The sequence below is a fragment of the Chinchilla lanigera genome, unplaced genomic scaffold (assembly GCF_000276665.1).
Source record: "Chinchilla lanigera isolate Chin_1 unplaced genomic scaffold, ChiLan1.0 scaffold00020, whole genome shotgun sequence".
Lineage (NCBI taxonomy): Eukaryota > Metazoa > Chordata > Mammalia > Rodentia > Chinchillidae > Chinchilla > Chinchilla lanigera.
Genome location: NW_004955421.1, coordinates 21,461,840 through 21,478,775, shown reverse-complemented (window position 1 = coordinate 21,478,775; position 16,936 = coordinate 21,461,840). Strand labels below are relative to the sequence as shown.

The 16,936-nt window shown below is 46.5% G+C and overlaps 1 protein-coding gene across 1 annotated transcript in view; it reads left to right on the top strand.

Moving 5' to 3' along the window:
* Positions 1–16,936, top strand: part of Aldh1l1 (aldehyde dehydrogenase 1 family, member L1) — an 85,741-nt gene that overhangs the window by 27,229 nt on the left and 41,576 nt on the right. The window contains exons 8-9 of the mRNA XM_005383830.2: positions 7,989–8,114; positions 12,487–12,578. Coding sequence (XP_005383887.1) covers positions 7,989–8,114; positions 12,487–12,578 — 218 coding nt within the window. The remainder of the gene's footprint in view (positions 1–7,988; positions 8,115–12,486; positions 12,579–16,936) is intronic.

The window sequence follows — 16,936 nt, the reverse complement described above, 5'->3', positions numbered from 1 at the left end:
TGTGAGAGAGAGAGAGAGAGAGAGAGAGAGAGAGAGAGAGAGAGATCCTGCACAGGGCTTTATATTGAACCTTCTAATATCTCAGAAACTGTAAAATCTTCCACACGATGGGAAGCCAAGCATGTTAGAGATGGGTTTATGCCCGATGTGCAGAGTAGGTTAGATTTGCGCTAACTCCACTTGCTCACGTGGCCCATAGTTCTCAGGAGCCTGCTGTGTCCCCAGGAAACCAGGAGGGCAGGAGTTTCCCCTGCTAAGGGTGCCAACTTGTCCACAGGTGGAGGCTGTCAGGCTCATCGCAGAGGGCAAAGCCCCCAGACTCCCTCAGCCTGAGGAAGGAGCCACCTACGAGGGAATTCAGAAGAAGGAAACAGCCAAAGTAAGTGTCCAGGCCAAGTGTGCCTGAGCTGAGGGCTCAGAGGCAGCCTGTGAAACTGAGCCAGGGCCATCCCAGGGCAGAAAGGTTGTAACTGCTGAAGGCCAGAGGAGGCAGCCGTCCAGTCAGGGTTGCCGGAGCAGAGCATGGGAGGAGGAGGCACGTGACACCCGGAAGTGCAGGTAACAGGGACCCTTCTGGGTTCTGCATTGTTTCTCTTCAGGGCAGGTAAAACTCCCACGGAAGAAGAAGAACCTGGGCCAGAATGAAGTATCAGCCTTAGTGCTAGTCTTTCTCCCCTAAGGAGATCTGAAGGACAGTGTGTTACTTTGAACAAGAGTGAGAAGAGGAACCTTTAAGGGAGGCCTGTGGGTTGTGTCCCTACTTCAGGAGTGTGGGGTGCCATATGGCGGTTTATATGGGCCCCGTGCATGAGGAGAAGCTAGGAGCTGGGCCCTATGGGATAGTCCTGAGCGCACTGTGCTAGGGACTCTGTGTTGGACATTGACTATTTGACAGTAATAGAACAGTCTTTTCCCAAAGCCATTTTGTAGTCTGCTTAACCTGTGAGAGACTGTGGATCAGAGAACATCCAGAACCAGGGGCGCTACCTCAGAGACTGAGACCATTGTCCAGGAAAAAGCCCAGGTCTACTTACAAGGGCTCACTCCACTTTCCAGAAGTCATAGGGTTCCATTTGGGTTGTGGATAAACCAGCTGAGCACACATATCCTACTCCCTACAGATCAACTGGGACCAGCCAGCTGAGGCCATTCACAACTGGATCCGTGGGAACGACAAGGTGCCGGGTGCCTGGACAGAGGCCTGTGGACAGGTGGGTTCACACACTGCTGAGTTCAGCTGGACTGTCCTGGTGTGCCCCACTGGGTATAAAACTGTTAAATATATTTGAAGTCTTAGCTGTTGCCCATATTCCATCTCCATGTAAATACCCGCCACCCCTCAGCTCTTCCCAAGGGCTAATACCTGTCCACAATCTAACAGCTAAAAGGTAGATTTCTGACGTCACTGGAGGCCTCCAGGTACTCGCTGCAACACTAGAGTTCAGCTATATTGTTTGTATTGAGTCTTCCCCAGGGGTTTGCAGAGATTCCAAGCCCAGCTCTGACTTGGACTTGGCCCCAGCCAGGGAAGGGGCAGCATACTCAGGACCAGAGACTGGGCAGCGGCAGACCACGTGATGAAGATGGGGACCCTTGGGGTTCCTGGGCTCTGTGGAAGGGTCAAGGGGTGGCAGGACCATGTGTGAGGGTCCTTTTCAAAACCTCATGGGCAGCCGACTTCTACACAACCCACACTGTCCAAACTCCTGATCCCCAACTGACTGCCCCGCCTGTGTCCAGAGCATGTCTGCCACCCTCACTGATGCAGAATGCTCTGTGTTGGCAAATGCATCTCCTGACCCCGCGACCAGTACTCAGTGGCATCCCTAAGGCCAGTGACCTCACTCCAAATGTGTATTTGGAGTGTATTTTCCTCTGGTGTCATTGCACCTGGGGTCTGATGCTATGCCCATTGCCAAGGTCTTAAAAATAAATGTGGAAGAAGCCCTGCTACCAAGCCTTCTCGAAGATCATCTCACCTTCTTCAGGTCTTGTTTGTGCCTTGTTTGTGCTCTGAGGAGAAGCAAGGTTCTCGGCCTAAGGATCACTCGGCCTTGCATGGCTCTCCGATCATAGCGGCCCCCAAGACCCTCTGCATCTTCTCAGCCCTGCACAGCCGTCTGGGCAGCTGGCAGCAGGGGCCCGTTCTCATCCACCATCTTGTGGTTTTCTCCTCTTGTTAGAAGCTGACATTTTTCAACTCAACGCTGAACACTTCAGGCCTGGTGCCAGAAGGAGAAGATTTGCTCATCCCAGGTGCCCAGCGGCCAGGCGTGGTCACCAAAGCGGGACTTATCCTCTTCGGAAATGATGACAGAATGGTAACAGCACTGCTGTGGGTCACTTCCATACACTGTTTGTAGGCTCAAGGCCCCGAGTATTCCTGTCCTTATTGGGTTTGGGCCCCACAGAAAGACCCCATGCTGCTCTGGCAAAATCAGGAAGAATTGAAACCCAAGAGGGAACGCCCCATGCCAGCCCCTGGCCACGTGGTCAGCCCTAAGCACAGGCTGCGTGAAGTAGGCCCCAGGGCCCCACACAGAGCTGGGTTTCCTGTGTGGGTACAAATGACCTATAATCAGGAAGAATCCCGCTTGGGGAACCCTGACCTGCGGGCTTCACTTTACACTGTAGAGTGTGCTCATTAAGCTCCTGGGCCTCAGGTTCCTTCTCTTTGAACAGGGATGCCATAGTGTTTTGGCATAGGTAGAGCCATTGGATCCATATTGGGCCCATAACATACCCTGATTAATATTAACATACTCTGCAAATCAGACTGACAGCTAATTTATATGGAGAATATAGCTATGCACCATTAAAAAATTAACATGCATTAAATTTAACCTTCACAACAATATTATGAAATAGGTACAAATATTGTACCCACTTTACAGAGAAGAAAAGTGAAATGCAGAGATTTAAATAACTTGCTCAAGGTCACATGAGCTCAGTAGCAGACCCTAATATTCTAGCTATATGACCCACTGCTACATGACCCACTGCTTGGCCATGACAACATATTGTTGACACTCATTACTTTTTCCCACTCCATCACATCTGCTGGGAATACAGAGAGATGGAGGACAGGCAGGGGTCCCCAGCATTTTACAGAGTTAGGCAGCCCCCCTGGATACATTGCTGTAGGTTAAATGCCATGTGGATTATTGTACAGGGGACTAACATTGGCTCCTCTTGATATCTACCCTGCCACACTCTGCTACCAGAGAGTTCAAGGCCTCCACTAATGTCTGTGATTTACAGCAGCTGGGTGTTTTAGGTATTCATGATAGATAAATACAATATATCAAAGAAATATCTGTTTGATATCAAGTTCTCTGGGAGCAGCATCTGAGACAGGAATTCTCATGCTAGTGATTCACAGAGGAATGCTCTCAGAAAAGCATGTAAGACAGTGAGGGCAGCAAGTCTGTCCAGAGGAAAAAGCTAAGCAAAGACCCAGGTTCAGGCGCAGTCTAGGTTTCATGTGATCCCAGGGAAAGCTCTGAATCATGAGTTGCATCTGCCAATTATACCCCCACATCTCTATATCAGCTGTGCCTGGGTTTCCTTGCCTCTGGGGTCTTGTGGAAAGGCATTGAGATACAGGATTAGGGTATGGTGTTGGTCCCTAGTGTCCAGTCCTTGCAGAAGCTGGAGGTTGGGGACTCCATGTAAAGCCAGCTAAAGGGACAGAGGGCCCAGGGAGGATGACACTAACTGCATCTGCCACAAGATCCACAGAGACAGCAAAGCAAAGGCAGCAGCCTGGTTGGAGAACCTTGGGTAAAGCAGGTCCCAGGTCTTCCTCCTGACTTTGACTGGCCTTGTTCGGTCCACAGAAAGTGCCAGAGCATCTTCAATTTTTAAAAAAAGGTATAAAGCGATTTACTAGGCAAAATTTTAAAAGTACACACTCAAAGAAATAGGGTGCAGATCCTTCAGAGAGAGAGGTGCATCGTAGTCCCAGCCAGGTATATTTATGGGGACTTTGGGGTGGAAATCCACGGAACCTGTAAATCTATGGAAAGAGAAGATGAAAGGTGGTGGTCCTCTTCTGCAGAGGAAGGGGGTCTGGTGATGGGGAAAGAGCTGTTCTGCAAGTGAAGAATAGCCAAAGCCCATTTACAAGTGAAAGGAATGACCCAGGTTTATAGCATCTTGGGAAGGTAAAGTAATCTTTTAAACTGGTTTTGAGTCCTGAAGCTGCAATATGTATTTTTTAAATTATGATTTTTTTGTCCATTTTCCACCTTTGTTTCTTTTATCCTATCTCACTCTCTTCCCCAGACTCTACTTCCTTATTCTTAAGGGATGCAGAGGGGCTATGTGTTCATCTTCTTCTAACTGCCTGGCTGAAGTGGGAGGCTGATCCTACCTCGCAAGGGATCAAAAGTCTCATCCTGACTGATCTAAAGGAGACATAGGAAGATATGGTTTGTTATCAGCGTGTCACTGAGGCTTAAAGCAGAATCAAAATAAAGGCAGAATCTGACACTGCATTGATTTGTGAAGACAGGTTTTGTAATACAGAAGACACATCTGTAGAGCTGTCAGGAATATATATATACAACACTGTTAGTAATAGCAGAGGTGAACATAAGCTTCATTAGGAAAGTTAAGAAAATGTAAATGCTATAAGCAATTTAAATAATCAAGTATCAAAAATTAAACATAGAATGATGAATTACCTTTAATATTGACCTATATGTCTTGAGACGTTTACCCAAGTAAGTACAATAGGTAGAATGTAAGAATATATAAACTTTTCCCTTGGGCTTTTGATTTCCTCCTTGTTGATGCCCCATAGAACAGCTTTGGGGTAGTTAGGACTTTCGGGGGCATTTTGTTGCCTTGTTGTCTCAAGTTTCTGTTTGTTTTTTGTGCTGAGGCTTGAAGGTTGATTATAGTGGAAAGCTTTGGTGATAGCATGGAGACCTCTTTAGTTAATGTCTGCTTTTCAGCGATGTTCTCAAGGCATGGTTAACTATTGGCCTTTGCCTGTGTCCCAGGATCCAGCCACCTTTGATGATTTTGAAGGAGAGGATGCAGTGTATTTGGCCCAGTGCCCAGTCACAGTATTGTTAATGATACAAGGGCAATCCAGATATTGGCATCCAGAGAAAACCAATTAATAGCAACAACTGTGTCACCTTGGCTATAGCAATAAAATCCGCAATAATAATAGCATCAAAGACAAACTAGATATTAACGTACCCTGTGAAGCAATAATGTACTTTAACCATAGAAAAGAGATATCTAATCATAGTACAAACACTAAGACAAACCAAATATTGACCTACAGTAAATATCTACTAAATGGAACAACTTTACCTCCTCCAGCAGTAGAACGGTATTTAACAGTGAGAGCATAGAGTTAACTAGTAACCTGAAGATTTATAAAGCTTAACAGTTACACTAGTAAAGGTAGAGGGGGTGGGGAAGTGGAGAATGCAAGACATAACATTTGAAAAATCAATGCGATGTAGTCAGTGGAAGATGAGGAAAGAAAAGTCAGAGGGGGGCTGGGGATTTAGCTCAGCGGCAAAAGCACCTGCCTGGCAAGCGCAAGGTCATGAGTTCAGTTCCCGGTACCGGAGAAACACCAAAAAAAAAAAAAAAAAAAAAAAAGAAAAGTCAGAGGGTCCTGTTGAAGAGTAAAAAGAAATTAACAGTATTAGAAAATAATCAGAAAAGAACAAATAAGAAAAAGAAAAATAAAGATAAGAAAGAAAAGAAAGTTAAAAAGAAAAAAACTCCAAGCCTCCTCCCACAAAAAAAAGAGAGACAAAGAGAAATAAAAAATTTAAAAGTTAAAAAAAGATTCAGTTCAAAGAATTCCTCTGTGTTTTTGAATGAACATTTCTTTCCAGGATTTGCAATCCTTTCCTAGCTTTAGGACAGAGGGCCTTCTGTGCATTCACCCCAGGGTGTGATAACCATCCAATCTGAGGCATGTCCTTGCTCACATTGTGAGACAGAAAAAGCAATCAGCCCTCTAGTCTCTGCGGGATGTAGGCTGGGGATGGGGCTTCAAGCAGACTGCTGGACTTAATGTCAACACCTGCTTGACCTAGTTTCTCACTTTAGAGGGCAGGGATTCCTTCTGGCCCAAGCTTAAACTTCTTAGGAGGGTCTTTGTCTATCCCACACTCTCTCCATAATGGTATCCCTGGGTTATTGCTCACCCACTCACTGGGTGGGTAGCACTGGAATTCCCAAAGCTGCTGGCCAGGTCTTTTCTTTCTCCCTGTGTCTGTGGGCTCTCTGGGCTTACCTTCCCTGCCTGGGCTTTGGCCTTGTCCAGGATCAGGTTGGTTGGTTAGTCTGTACCTCTCCTGCCCCATGCCAGTGTCAATCAAAATGTAGCTGGCTTGGAATTGATCGATGGTCATGGCCAGGCAGGGGCATGATGTGTTATCTCTTGATGGGCAGCAGCTGACCACATCGTCTTCTCTTCTGCCTCCAGACACTGGTCTTGTCCATGATCAAGTTGGCCAGTTGGTTGGCCAACTTCTACCCTGTAATGGGGAAACAAAACACAGAGCTGGCTCAGAGTTGGCAGATGGCCACGCCCGGGGTGCCAAATCCACAGGTGTGGAGCTGGTCAGGGGCCCATGGCACAGCTCCGGGGGATGCTGCTCCGTATGGTCTGTGGGGGGCTTGGAGCCCCTTTTCATATCTAGCTTAGCTTTTTGATTTTTTATTACCATTATTCTAATTTTCTTTGATTATACTTTCCTGCTTGGTGTTTAAGACCAAGTTAAAGTAAGACCTGGGTTAACTACAGGTAATCCACCTCTCCATATATATTTGTCAAGGTCCACGAAGGCTGCTTGGGGGTTACTTTTGGTACAATGTGGGGAACCTCTTACCATCTCCAAAGCATTTTCAAAGCAGGGGGAAGGTCAGTGGAGGACCTTGCTTCCTAGCTGTCCGGGCGTGTGTAGAGTGTGCTGTTCAGAGTGCCACTGCTATCAAACAGAGACAGGCAGTCTACTGTGAGTTCATATGAAACTGCCACTTTCTGGGGCACTTTTCCTGTCCCTTAACAAAGACATTTATTGAACAACTATTTATGAACAAACAGGCCCCAAACAATTCATATGACTGTTACTAAATTCAATAAATCTGAGGCAGATGTAAGAATATTTTACAGCCACATTCTGCAGCCATTGCAGTTCACACCAGGCATCCAGGCTGACCTTACATCAAAGGCTGGATGTGAGGCCGATGAAGGCCCTACCTGAAGTTCTGTCCCTAAAGATGTAAACCAGAGGGCTCACTAGATTCTTTCTCTGGTCTTTTCATCATTCCACTTTATGTTTCAGACAAGCATCTCCCTGGGCTTCCTTGGAGCTGTTGGGTGATTCATTGTTTTCTTGATTGTCTTTCAATGTAGTTTCTGAGTTAGCTTTTTATGAGCAGGGATCCTTTTTATAGAAATAATAAATTTATTACACTTAAAAGGATAGTTAAGGGCCGGGGATATAGCTCAGTGGCATAAGCGCCTGCTTGGCAAGTGCAAGGTCCTGAGTTTGATTCCCAGTACCAAAAAAAAAAAAAAAACAACAACTGAGAGCCTACTATGTAGCAGACCCTGTGCCAGGTGCTGCTGGACAATGAGCTCTTCCAGTTCTCTCTGGTGTGGCCTTTGACAGTTTCAGGGCTGGGGATTTAGCTCAGCGGCACAAGCTCCTGCCTGGCAAGTGCGAGGTCCTGAGTTTGATTCCTGGTACCAAAAAAATAAAATAAAATAAAATAAAAAGATAGGGTGGGTGACAAAACTAAGAATCAAAGAAGGACATAAGTTCTGTAATTTCCCTAGAATAGTGTCCTTCTGGTGCTGTAATCCTGCCATCTGGGACTCCCAGCTCCCTCCTGGTTGTGAGGACTGACATGAAAGCATGGAATTCCAAGCACAGCACCCTGGTTGAATCACTCATCCTGCCTCAGCCTGATACAGGAACGTGAAATCCTTCCTTTTTCAGTTACTGGTGAAGAACGTGCAGCTGGAGGACGGCAAGATGATCCCAGCCTCACACTTCTTCAAGGGGGCAGCCAGTAGTGCCCTCGAGTTGACAGAGGCAGAGCTGGCCACTGCAGAGGCCGTGCGGGTAAGGGGCACCTGCTGGGGTGCTGGCTGGTTGCGCAGGCTGGGTACTGCGCATGTACTGTGTGAGTCACAGTCCATAGAGCTGGGTGTATGTGCAGACTCCAGGACAAAATTGGTCCTGTCCTGCCCGGGGGCTTTCTGCATCCCTGTGCCCCTCCTTCCTTTGTACCTGCAGCCTGGGAGTTCATGAACTGGGTGTCTGACACTTGTAGCAGTTCACTTTCAGTAGTAAATAAATGAGAAAGGAACTCCTGGACTAGGTCAGCCAGAGACCTCTCCCATGGCCTGTGATGAGAATGTGTTACTGGACCCTGTCCATAGAAGCTGCCCAGAGGGAGTATCCTGGCTGTGCGTGGGCTCCGGGATCAGACGTACCTGAGATCCCATCCACCTTTGCTGCCATGTGATACTGAGGGTGCTTCCCTCTCTGAGACTCACTCTCTCCAACCTGAAGTTGAGTTGGTGGTCACATCCCAGAGTTTGTTCTTAGCGCTTCCGGCTCCCTCTGCCTCCCTCTCCTTGGAAGTCATTCATGATATTGAGCTTAATTGAATGGATGATGTTGGGTGCATTTTCGGCCATTCGTCTGTTTAAATAGTCATGTAATCAACCGTGGCTTAGCATGCGCCGCATCCCAATAGACCCCTCCTAGGTGGAGAATACCACCTTAAGTAGAATGATGGGCGGTAAGAGGGCAGTCTCTTGAGGCTGGAGGTCAGCATTAGAAAGGAGGGTGAGCGGAGGCTCCCCTGAGGGGACTTGGAGCTGAGACCTGGGTAGAGGAAAAAACCCTGAGGGGAGCCCTTCATGACAGAAGGAACAGCAAAAGCCAGGGTGTTGGCGGGGACAGTAGGGAGTTCCTTGCGTTTGTGGAACCATCTCAGGAGGATATGGAAGCCAGGGCCAGGAGCCATCCTGGACAGAGGTGAGCCCGTCAGGCCGCAGCTGGTGACTGTGGCTGGCATGGCCCTGAGAGGGAGGGTTCTGTGAGGGCTGGACACGAGGTGCAGCATGGCCCAGAGGCACAGGGCGCCAGCAACTTCCTTACTAGAAAGCTGAACAATCTGTTTTTAAGAAATTCTACTGGGGCTGGAGGACGTAGTTCAGTGGTTCTGGTCATGCTGAAATTCTTCCCTTTTTCTAGCCAATTTGGGAGGAAAGAGTTCTTTCCCTCTCCTGTCTTATGTTATGTAAGGCTAGAGCTCCCAACTTTCATACCCTCTATATTCTAAAGCTAGTCAGAAATAAGAAAACCAGGCTGCAGAAAAACCCAGGAGACAGATATTAAACGGCTTCCTGGCTAGAGATGTAGCTGAGTACTAGAACACTTACCTTGTATGCAGAGGCCCTGGGTTCCATACCTAGCACGCAGAAAACAACCAACAATCCTAGTCTTTCCAAACATATTTCCAGAAAGCTGCCCTGGCCCTGACTCCGTGCCTACTGTGAGGTTACTAGGCTAGCTGGACAAACAGTCCTCTGGAGCTTATAAACGGCACTGGGAGTGGGCTGGGGGTGGGGCTATCTTTTGTAGACCTAGGACTGAGCCAAAAGATGTTTCCTTTAAACAGCTACCCGAGAACCCTGTGTCTATATTTTGGGAATGACAAACCCCACCCTGTAAGTGGTAGAAAGGATAGCACATGTGAGAACTTAGGAACTCAGTCTGGGTCACAAACCCTGTACATGCTGGAATGAGACTTAAGACTCATTATGAGAAAAAGAGATGCAGTGGGCTGCCCATACCCATGATCCACTGACCATGGCTTGACAGTGTTTTCTATAAAAAGTATATGTGTGGGCCAGGAAGGTAGCTCAGTGGCACAGCGCCTGCCTGGCAGTTGCGAGGCCCTGAGTTTGATTCCCAGTACCAAAATAAATAAGTTAATTAATTAATTAATTAATTAAAATAAAAATTATATGTGTGTTGAACATGTACAGACTTTCTTGTCATTGTTTCAACCACTTACACAGCACATTGCATTAGGTATTAGAAGTAATCTAGAGATGCCTTAAAATACGCAGGCGGATGCACGTAAGTTGTATCAAATGCTATGCCATTTTATATAAGGAATTTGAGTATCACAAATTTTGGTGTCTTGGGGGTCCTGGGAATTAATCACCTGTGGACACTGAGGGACAAATGCATTTCTTGAATGTGTGCCTGTACAGATCTCAAGGCACTTCAGGAATAGTAGCATCTTTGATTTTTAAACTCTGAAGCGGTACTTCTTGTTAATTTTGGGTCCCAGCCAAGGAAACTGAGACCTGAGGGGCAGGGCCACAGCTGATGAGGGAAAACAAGCAAAGGAACTTAACGCTTGCCTTCATCACCCTGCAGCGTGGCCCTGTCTGCCATGGGTCAGATCATTGTCATGGTGACACTCAGAGCCCGGATGGGCTGGGTGTAAGAGCGTATGGTCTAGAGGCAGATAGGTAGAGAGGAGACAGCCAAGAGGAGGAGAGAGACAGTCTGTGTTCCCTTGGAGGAGCAGCCCCACCCATAACCATGCAGCAGAACTTACCATGTGCCTGTTGTGACTGAGGAAGGCAGTAGGCAGCATCCTACTCTCCTACCCTCCTGAGTCCAGGCTCTACATGGAATCCGTATGCAGCTTTGGTCAGATGAGGAAACAGAAACTCAAGGGGCCACCAGCATTGCCATGCTCATCAGCAGTGAAGCTTAACTTGAAGGAGGCTTTGTGCCTTGAGTGTATTTGGTGACCCATTCACTGCAGCCTCGCAGAGGTTCCGTTTACATCTGATAAGAGCCCGCAGCATACTCAGCAGCATACCCAGGCCAACAAGTGGCTTCAGACGTGGAAGTCTGAGGAAGACAGTTTCCAGCAGCATGGCCAGGAAAGGTTTCAGGAAAGAGACGACAAAGTAATTGGGTCCTGAAGCATGCCTAGGATTTAAACATGAGCTGGGGGCCAGGGTAGGAAAGCAGCACCAGCAGGTAAGAGTTTGAACAGAGGCCTGAAGAGATAGGCAGAAGTCCTGTGGTCCACAACAGGTGGCTCAGCCTGGTGCTGATAGTGACCCTGGCTGTCTCAGCTCCTATAAGCTGAGGGACAAATGCACTTCTTGAATGTGTCCCTGTACAGATCTCAGGAATAGTAGCATCTTCAGGGTGGGAAGGCCAGATCTGTGACATTTTTCCCAGAAGAAAAGAATACAGCCAGGGAGAGTACTGGTAGCGTGTTAGTGAGCTCCTATCTCTCTGCCAAAACATCTGAGGAAATCATTTTACAAGGAGGAGAGGCTTATTTTGGGTCACGGTTCTAGAGGTTTCTATTCTTGGTTACTTGGCTCTGTTGCTTTTGAGCCTGTGGCAGGACCAAGCATCATGGCAGAGAATACACAGAAAAGCAAGACTATTTACCTGATGCCAGATAAGAAGCACAAAATAAAAGAGAAGGAGCAAGGGGCCAGGGTATCAGCATTCCCTTCAAGTGCAAATCCCCAATGATCTAACTTCCTTCCACTAGGCCCCGCCTCTTCATGTTTCCACCACCTTGCAGTTGTACAATCTAGCATATGAGCCTTTGGGAAACATTTAAGGTCTAAACCAGTATAGGAGAGGTCTCAAGGACTGGGCCTGGAGTAGCACCTTGGGCCTACAGCCTAGCCTCACACTCCATCTACGTCAGTGGCTGATCCCAGGCTAGACATCAGCTAGAGAGTAATAACCAGGTCTGGCATGGCTGGGGCCCCTCCTGGTGCTTGTCCTGCCATGCCTCCTGGTGCTTGTCCTGCCATGCCTTCTTCCCAAAGAACAGTCATCCCATCTTAACTTGCTGGGTGGCATAATTATTGGGCGAATAGGCAGGTGCTAACTACTGAGCTTTCACTGGCCTCTCCACACTCACCCACAAGGCCAGTGGGTTGGTTCATCTGCCTTTCACAGGCCCTAGCGAGAGGGACACTGGCCATTTTACATCTCAGTATAAGACCCAAGTCCCTGAGCCAGTCATTACATTCAGTTCACCCTCACCTCGTCCCCATGCTCCAACACTCATGTCTGTGTCATGCTAGGGACACCAAAATCCAGAGACCAAGTCGTGTATGAAGTAGGCGCTCAGGAATAGCTGAGCCCTCCTGTTCCCTCACCATCTTCCCACTGCCTAGACTGCCACAGGGACCCTTGAGGTGAACTGGGTGTGAGGACAGCAGCTAGTTTTCAGAGTGGCCTGGGCTACTGTGCCTTTTGCTTCCCCTAAAAAGTGACCACTTGAGTATTATCAGCCCCCCCCCCAGCATCTTGAAGTGGACAGAGGGGCCAGCCTGGCACCCAGCCATCAGTGAGTACATCCGGGGGCTGCTGCCGTGGCACCCCAGGAAGTGTGTTCTCATAGAGCTTTGTTTTCCAGAGTGCTTGGCAGAGGATCCTCCCAAATGTCTCAGAGGTTGAAGACTCCACGGATTTCTTCAAGTCGGGGGCTGCGTCTGTGGATGTTGTGAGGTAAGGCTAGAGGAAGAGGGGTCCTGTCCCAGGAATCTGTTGCTGGGTCATAAATTGCTACAGGAAACAACCACTGTTGTGCTGGTGCCTAATGTTAGCCTGGGACCCAGAAAGGGGGAGCTGAGACAGCCAGGCAGGAATATCCATCCTAAGATGCCTTCTCATGTGTCACCCAGGCTAGGAGGGCTGGCAGTGACAACAAATGGTTTCCCCAGTATGGTGGCTTGGAGGCTTGGACTTCTACGTGGTGGCTCATGGCTCTGAGAGTATGGATACAACCAAGCAAGGCAAAGCCACTAATCACCAAAGCCCTACCTCATCACTGCCACTGACTAGATTAGTTTCAACAGTCACAGTCTAATGGGGTGGGTGACTGAGACCCATCCCTCAATGAGAAGAAGATCAGAGAATCTGCAGCTGTCCTAAAACTGCCACAAGCCTTATTGGGTTAATAGTATCCCTTAGTTATTGCAGGTTGATCAGGTCCACAATCTCCCAAACAAGTGTACAGCAAAGGCTAAATAAAAAGAGGTGAATGGAATGATTTTGGGGCTCCAGGACAATCAAAGCCCACTCACAGAATTTGAGGTTCTCTTGGGGCTAAGACCACAACCTTCTCTGGGTGATCTGGATTTATTTGGTCATCAGAGGAAGGGAGGAGAGTACTAAAGAAGGGCAGAATCACTCGAGGACTTCTCCAAGTAAGGTATTAAGTTAATCCACCCAGGAGTGAGATGCCTGAGGCTACAGTCTTTATCTAGTTGAGATCAGAACCAGGTGTCCTTGGCTGTGATCTTATCTTTTGAGGCTTTCCAGCTTCATCTGCCATTACAGGTTTTAGTAGGAATTAGTGGTTTACTGACCCCTTACTATGAGTCCTTTGCCCAATTCCAGACAAGGCTGGGCTTTGGACGTAAACAGACAATTAGTTAATTTAAATTTTGCTTGGGGCTGCTTCATAATGGTCTCCATCATAGCCCCAAGGCCCTGGTTAGGGCCTGAGGAGATGAGTTTAACATTCAGGAGCCCTCAGGTTATGTGAGCATGTGTGGGAGGCTGCAGGGAAGTGGGGTGAGAGAACCCCAGTTGCAGTATTTTAAAACTGAAGCAGGCCTGAGAGGGTAGTTCAGTGGTAGAGTACTTGCCTACATGCTCAATCCCCTGGGGCTCAGTCCTTGGCACTGAAAAGATAAAAAATAAAAATAAAAACTGTATATATGTTTATGTACAGTAAGAAGCACAGATCTTAAGTGAACAGTTAAGCTTTGACTTAACTCATGTAAACTGCACCTTACTGACACTGAAAGCATCAGCGGGACCTGGCCCGTCTAAGCATTCTCCCCATCCCCCACAGACAATGTAACACCTTGGATTAGTTTACCTATCTTTCAACTTCATAGAAATCATCCTGTTTGCCATTTAACAATGATAAGTTCTAACTTATATAAAGGGAAGAGTACAGCATGAATTAGTATTTTACTTACGAAAAAGAATCACTTATTTCAAGTTGGTTAAGGAAACAAAAAAATCTTATGGTTAGCTTTCTGAGGGCACAGATGACTGCTCTAAAGGTTCAAGCTATGTCATTAATATTATCAGCGTCTATTACTTTAGGATTGGAGGCATTTTCAGACAGTATTTCTCATCATGATAAGAGGGCTGGTTGCACAGGGTTACAGTCTACTTTCTTGTCTGTATTTCTAGTAAAAGGGGGATTTCCTTTCCTGATGGTTTCAACATAAGTTCTAGATTTGCATTGTACTTGCTTTGTGGAATGATGTGCCCCTGTGAGAACCAATCATAGGCCAGGATATTACACGCTCTGATTGGCCAACATTTGGCATATGACCATTCTTGGAACCAAGGTTGAATCAGCTCTATTCAGCCCCATCTTCGGAAAGAAGGAATAAAGTTCCTCCCTTAGAAAATGTAAATGTTTTTACAAGAAACAGGGGAAATAGATGCTGCAAAGGCAAAAAAAGAACTGTCTCTCATACGTGAGACGTTTCTTACCCTTGAAAAGATCAAGTGAAACTCTGGAGCTCCAGTTCAGGAATATTCATGTGAAAAATGAGAAAGGGGAAGGGTGTGTCATTGTGTGCAGAAAAATTCCAGAGAAGCACTCCACAGGGCTCTGTAGCGTGGTTGCCCCAGCAGATCTGGAAACTGTAGTGGGGCCTCACTGGGGAGTGGAACAGTGCGAGGGTTCCAGGGAGCCCTGAGAGAGGACCTCCAGAACTGCTTCAGACAGTGGCAAGAGTGATGGAATAAGTGTGCTCAAAATGAAGGCAAGTACTGGGGAGGGGGGCTAACTGGCAATGTGTCTTTTACTGTTTAAAATTTTAAAAATTTAAACGTTCATCATGTTTGTTAATCACAGCTCATAATTTGACATCTTCATAATTTTAAGTACGTTACAATATTGTTAGTTACAGATCTCTCCAGAACATCTCCTTACAAGAGTGAAACCTTCTACCCACTGAACAACTCCTCAATTCATTCTCCTGCTCTAGTAGCAATGTTCTAGTTTCTGCTTTGATGAGCTTGACTATTTTATTTAATTATGCAGTATTTGTCCTTCTGTGACTGGCTTTTTGGGCTTAGTGTAATGTTCTCAAGGTTCATCCATGTTGTGGTATAGGATAGGATTTACTTCTTTTTATAGGTGAGCAATATTGATTATGTGTGTATAACACAATTTTCTTTATCCATTCATCTATTGATGGAGCTTTGTGTTTCCAGCTATTGGCTATGGCAAATGAATATGGAAGTGCATGGGAAATGAAGACCCTGATTGCCGTTCTTTTAGATAAAGGCCCAGATGTGGGATTGCTGGATCATATCATAGTTCTAACTTTAATATTTTGAGGAGCGGCTGTAGTGTTCCCCATAATGGCTGCACCATTTTGCATTTCCACCAGCAGTGTACAAGGATCCAACTTCCCCACATTCTTACCAACATCTGCCTTCCTTCCCTTCTTCCCTCCCTCTTTTCTTTCCTCTTTCCTCCCTTACCTTTAAGTAATGGTCATTCTACCAGGGATGTTATGATATGATATCTCGTTGTTCTTTCAATTTGGATTTCCCAGCTGATCAGTGATGAACATCTTCTTATATACCTGTTTGTCATTTGTGTGTCTTTGGAAATGTGTATCCAAACGTTTTGCTCATTTTTAAATTGCATTGTATTTGTTGTGTTCTTCTGTGTTTGACAGTGAGTTTTAAGAATTTCCTATGTGTAATCTCTCACCAGATGTGGTTTACAGACATTTTCTCCCATTCCATAGGTTGCCTTCTAGTTTGATCTAGTCTCACTTGTATTTCTTCTTCTTCCTCTCCTTCTACTTCATCTTCCATCTTGGCCTGATGCTGGGGATTGAACCCAGGCCTTGCACATGCTAGGCAAGTGCTCTATCATTGAGCTATACCCCCAGCTACTATTGTTGCTGGTCCTCTTGGGTGTCATATCCAACATATCATTGCCGAGACCAGTGTCACAATCTTTTCCTCTGTTTCCTTCAGTGAAATGTATAGCTTCCTCTCTTACTTTAAGTCCTTCATCCATCTTGCATTAGCTGTTTTATGAGCAGCACACAATAAAGGTCCAATTTAATTCTTTGGCGTGTGGATATCCAGTTTGTCCTGTACCATTTGTTGAAGGGGCTATCATTTCCCCATCATACATTCTGGGCACCCTTGTGTGGGTTTATTTCTTGGGTATCTGTTTTGTTCATTGGTCTATGTATCTGTCTTTATACCACAAATGCACTATTTTTATTATTGTAGCTATGTAGTAAATTTTGAAATCAGAAAACAGGAGTTCCCAAACTTGGTTCTTTTTCAAGATTGCTTTAACTGTTTATGGTCTCTGGAGAATGCATACAATTTTAAAGGTAGAATTTGTAATTTCTGGGGTAAAAACACTATTGGAGTTTTAATAGAAATAGCATCAAAATTGTAGATCGCCCGGGTAGTACTGTCACTGGTGTGGATGTGCCCCCCAGCGGCCCGTGTGCTACAGGTCGGTCCTCAGGGTGGTGCAGCTGGTAGGTGGTGGGACTGTTAAGGAATGGGGTGTAATAGAAGGTGTTTAGATGACAGCATACAGCACCCTTAGAAAGCATTAATGTAATTCTTGCAGTATCCTGGTTAGTTCCTGCGTGAGTGGGTTGCTATAGGGGAAGCAAGGTTGATGGAGCAGAGTTGACCCTGCCCCGATCTGTGGCTTTTTGTCTCGCTGTATGATCTCTTCCACATGGGATCCCACCCTTGTGATGCTGCCTGCTATGAGACGCTCACTACAACTGAGCAGAATTTTCTGCCTTGCTCATAAATCTCCAGAACTGTGAGCTCAGTGT